The following is a 5327-nucleotide window of genomic DNA, read 5'->3' as shown; positions in this document are numbered from 1 at the left end:
AACAGGAAGAGGATGTAACTGCAGCAGGGAGGAGGAGAACAGAAATGAAGCTCAAGCTGAACAGCAAGATGTGTTTTATGCAGATATGATGGCACTATAAACCATTGCAAATATATATAGAGATGTTTTTATGATGTGAATCGCATTTGTTTCCTGTGAAGGGTTTTCATGGACTTGTAATCGGTCAGATCCAGGGAAGATGGCGACGGCTCCAGCAGCTTCTGGTAAGAGACCGTCTGATACGCTGTGTGCACATTAGGGATAGTTTCGTTTAGATGGGGGGAATATTTAACTCTAAGCAGTTCATTTTGGATTGCAATTGACTTTTTGTTTACTCTAAATAAAAGTTTGGGAACTGTAACTTTAGTGGGAGAGATTCACATTAAAGTTCTGTTTAAGTGTGTGTGTGTGTGTATGTGTGTGTGTGTGTGTGTGGTGGGGGGGCAGTATTTGTAGTGCACAAGAAAATAGTTTTATAATCAAGATTAGTAGCAAAGCCAAAAACCAACAGAAAACTGTTTGTAGCAGCTCAAAATGTAAAAACTGCACATAATGTATTAAGTAATAAGTATTACCTTATTGTTGTAATAAAATGTTCATAATGTAATTATTTTCTCAAACTGTAATAGTCACCATTATTTATATAGTGCTTTTTACAATACATATTGTTTCAAAGCAGCTTTACTGTGATAACAGGAAAATAATGTAACAAAGTTTGTTTCTATACTGCAAAAACTCTCCTGGGAGTTTATTTGACTCCACACTCAAGAGAGTTAACTTAACACTGAATCAGTGTTAAAGTTAATGAGATAATTAAGTGAATAATTAAGTGATGATTGACCATTATTGAAGATACCTGATATTAACAAGCTGAATCACTGAAGGAGAAAATAATCACAATTTTAAGTCACCATTATGGTGATCAGTGTTTGCTTTAGTTGGGCTCTTGACCCTTTCATTTTTTTACTTCAGATTTTGTTTGGCTTTTGTAAGTGAGTTATAACATCCAGATGAACAAAGAGAAAAAGGTGATCAGGTGGTGTTGGTTATGTTTTAACCTAATCATCATTTGACCTGAGTCACTGAACTCATTTAGAGCCTAATCTCTGACTTAAACGTATATCGTTGATTACTACAGCATAATATATTGAATGTTCAATAAAAGCCAAAGAATTTCTAAAAAAATTGTTCTGATAAAAAAAGTTAATAATAATATTTTAGGCACACACAGACATCAAGAATCAATGTATGAATCTCAACAATGGTGACAAACAGAATATTCAATTAGGAAAAGGAAATTACTAAGACAATTCAGATCATAATTTATTCATACCGCAATGCATGATAGGAGCCATGAATGAGTTTTGATTGGTGGCACCCAGAATGCACTGCAACATGCTTTATTATTGTCATTTGATGTCAGTGTGTCTAAATAAAATAATGTTTTATAGCCTTTTAATCAGAACAACTTTTAAGAAATATTTTTGCTTATACTGAAAATGCTGAATATCATTTGCTACAGAATCACAGGCCTGCTGTAATCAACAAAGTAAACCCAACTCTCTAAATGAGTTTTGTGATTCAAGTCAAATTTTGATTAGGTCAAAACATAATCAAGAACAGCTGATCTAATTTTCTCTTTGTTCATCTGGCAGTTATAACTCAGTACAGCAGACAAACTTAATCTAATATTAACAGCTTAAGGGTCTAAAGCCCAACTAAAGCAAACACTGATCACCATAACGGTGGCTTCAAAAATTAGTTTTTCTCCTTCAGTGATTCTGCTTGTTAAGATCAGGTGTCTTCAATAATGATAAATCATCAATCAAATTAATCACTTAATTAGCTCATTAATTTTAACACTGCTTTAGGTGTTACTTATAACACTCTTGAGTGTGAAGTCAAATAAACTCCCAGGAGAGTTCATTTAACACTGGAGTTTTTGCTGTGAGAATATTCCAGCTTAAGTAAATTCAATGATGGTTTATTTTTGTTGTAAAAAAGTTATTAATTTAGTTCACTTATACGTTTGTCCGGGGGAATGGATTGCCATGCATCAGTCGTTCGATGGAGCGTCAAATGTGACTGTAAAATAGGTCTTAAACTTATTTATAATGTCATAATGTCAATGCACTTGAATCTTAATTTTTACTTGACCTTATTTTTTACAATCATACTTTACATAAGGTCTGTCTCTTACAGAGCTGTCGGCGATCATCTCCAGTCCAGATGTGATCCGGATTCTTCTGATGGGCAGAAATGGTTCTGGAAAAAGCTCATCAGGAAACACTATACTGGGAGAAAGAAAGTTTAAAGTCCAAAAACGTAAGAAGAAACAAGAAGCTAAAGTTTGTGATGAAGTAACTCAGATCGGAGAGAAGCAGGTGCATGTGATTAATTCTCCAGATCTACTGGATCCAGATCTGTCTGAAGAGAAGCTGGAGGAACTGAAAGAGAAGCTGATCAAACTATGTTCAGAAGGTCTCAGTGCAGTTCTGCTCACCGTTCCTCTAGAGGAACCTGTGCAAAATGAGGAAGAGATCCTGGATTTTATTAAATGTTTATTTGGTTCTGAAGTTCAGAATTACATCATGATTCTGTTCACACACAAAGATGAACTGGATGATCTGGGTGAGTCCATTGATGAGCATCTAAAACACCAAGATCATGCAGATCTCCAGCGACTGGTCACTGAATGTGGAGGAAACTTTCACCTTTTCAATAACAAGAGAAAGTCAGACAGTCAGATGCAAGAACTCCTGCAGAAGATTGAAGGAATGATGATGAAGAATGGAGGGAATGTTATCATAAGAAGAAGAAGAAGCAGAAGAAGAATGGATCCTCCTGATATCAACTGTAAGATGATTTGTTATAAATCAAGTCCCTAAATACATGCAAGTTATTCATTAAATGTAAATGTAACTGATCATAAATGCAGTTGGATTTTAAATCAATATCACATTTATGTTATTTGATGTTTCTGTTGTAGTTTCAGGAGAGTTTCCAGCTGAAGATCCAGATGAGACTGATGTGATTCCTGAGAGGAAAGACCAGATCAGGCTGGTTCTGCTGGGAAAAACTGGATCTGGGAAAAGCGCCACTGGAAACACCATCATCGGCAGAAACGTGTTTGAATCCTCCACAAGCTCAATCTCTCAGACGAAAAAGTGCAGTTTAGAGACTATGGTGAGGTTTGGTAAAGAGATCTCCGTGATCGACACACCTGGACTTTATGATACTGAACTCAGTGAGAAGGAAGTTATAAACGAAATGGTTAAATGTGTAACGTTCGCTTCTCCTGGACCGCACACTTTCATTATTGTGATTAAAGTGGGTCGTTTCACTGAGAAGAATAAAAAAACAGTGGAGAAACTCAAAGAAGCATTTGGAGAACACATACTCAAATACACCATGATCCTCTTCACTCACAAAGATCAGCTGGAGAAAGAAAATAAAACCATTGAGCAGTTTCTACAGGAAAGTGATCCAGATCTCAAAAAACTTGTAGCGAGTTGTGGAAACCGATTCTTCTTTCTGGACAACAACTCTGCCAGTTTCCCACAGATCAAAGATCTGCTCAGTAAAATAGCAAAGATGGTAGAAGAAAATGGAGGGACGCACTTCACCAATGACATGTTTGATGAAACAGAGAAACACATTCAGGAGATTCAGAGAAGGAACCTGCGTGAAAAAGTGCAGCAATACAAACAGGAGCACAAAATAGCCAATCCAACAGAATGGAAAAAAATATACTGTCGTTTGGCAGATGAGTGTCGACGTGACGCTCTGAAGTTCATTGTTGCTGAAATATGCGTAATCGCTGTTGCTCTTCTATCGAAGAGAGCGTCGATACACAGTCCTGGTGGTGGTTCTCTGGAGGCTGTAATCAGGGCCATGGGGAAACTACTAAAACAGGATATGTGTGTAATTCATTGAGAAAACTCCATAATCATCAAATATACAATCCCAGGATGTCCTTCGAAAAAGAGTAGGGGTGTAACCCCGGCATCCTGGCCAAATTTGCCCCTTGGCCTCTGTCCATCATGGCCTCCTAATCATCCCCATATACTGATTGGCTTCATCACTCTGTCTCCTCTCCACCAGTAAGCTGGTGTGTGGTGGGCGTTCTGGCGCAATATGGCTGCCGTCGCATCATCCAAGTGGATGCTGCACATTGGTGGTGGTTGAGGAGATTCCCCCATCTATGTAAAGCGCTTTGAGGTCTCAGAAAAAGCGCTATATAAATGTAACGAATTATTATTATTATTATTGGGGCTCCAGCAAACATTGTACATAAATCTGTTTAAAATGTTGTTTAGAATTTTGTATTATATTGTTTTCTTTATTGATAGCTTTTGATGAGGCTAATGTATTTTACACATTCCATGTACTTAAGTGTATGGAAGCTATTCTGCCATGGATTGAAAATAAAAAATGTAATTACATATTTTTATCTCACGATTCTGGCTTTATAACTCGCAAATCTGACTTTTTTCTCAGAATTGTGAGCAGGGTTCCCACGATTCTTGAAAGTACGTGAATTTCAGACTAGGGCTTTGACTCCGAACTTCGTTATTCGAATATAATTCAAATATTTAAAAAAATAATGATATTCGAACGAATATTAGGCAGCCTTTAATATTCGAACCTGTTATGGGCATTATTTTTCATAAATGTGTTTGCTTGAAAACGTTGTTTTCAATTCAGATTCCGAGGCTTTTTTACGCCTGGTGAAGTTGTGAATCGCGAGTTCATTAGCAAGGCTATTATTGGTCATCCGGGCTCCTGTAGGTGACATTAGCGTCCTGGTTAGTGCCTATTTTGTATACCAAAACAATGGCCGTGCCAACCAGGGGGGCAGTGTTTTGGAAAATATTGAAGCTTCCCCGGGCGCCGCCATTGATTAGCAGACCATCACCTGCTGTTAGCATTCCATTGACTCCCATTCATTTTGGCGTCACTTTGACAGCGAATAACTTTACATTTGAGGCGTTTAAAGACTCCATTTGTCCATTATTTATTTCTAAAGAAACACGAAAATGAATAAAAGGCTCCATTACCTTGTATCTTATGTCAGTGGTTCTCAACTCCAGTCCTCAGGACCCGCTGCTCTGCACATTTTGTATGTCTCTCTTATCTGACACACTCAGTTCAGTTGATGGAGTCTCTCCTAATGAGCTGATGATCTGATTCAGGTGTGTTAAATAAGGGAGACATACAAAATGTGCAGAGCAGTGGGTCCCGAGGACTGGAGTTGAGAACCACTGTCTTACGTTATGGCCCCATAGATGCAGTTTTTGTAAAAAATAGGCTAACGATTGCGTCAC

At 37.6% G+C, this 5327-nt stretch overlaps 1 protein-coding gene across 1 annotated transcript; it reads left to right on the top strand.

Annotated features, from left to right (window-relative positions):
* On the top strand, positions 1-4446 carry LOC311292155 (GTPase IMAP family member 8-like). The gene is made up of 3 exons (XM_084411727.1): positions 1-224; positions 2203-2856; positions 2990-4446. Exons 1-3 carry the CDS (start codon positions 200-202, stop codon positions 3934-3936), a joined length of 1626 nt encoding a protein of 541 aa, XP_084267853.1. The 5' UTR covers positions 1-199; the 3' UTR covers positions 3937-4446.
* The last annotated feature ends 881 nt before the right edge of the window (positions 4447-5327 follow it).

Source organism: Rutilus rutilus (genome assembly GCF_951802725.1).
Source record: "Rutilus rutilus genome assembly, chromosome: 1".
Lineage (NCBI taxonomy): Eukaryota > Metazoa > Chordata > Actinopteri > Cypriniformes > Leuciscidae > Rutilus > Rutilus rutilus.
This window is presented reverse-complemented; position numbering and strand designations above follow the sequence as displayed.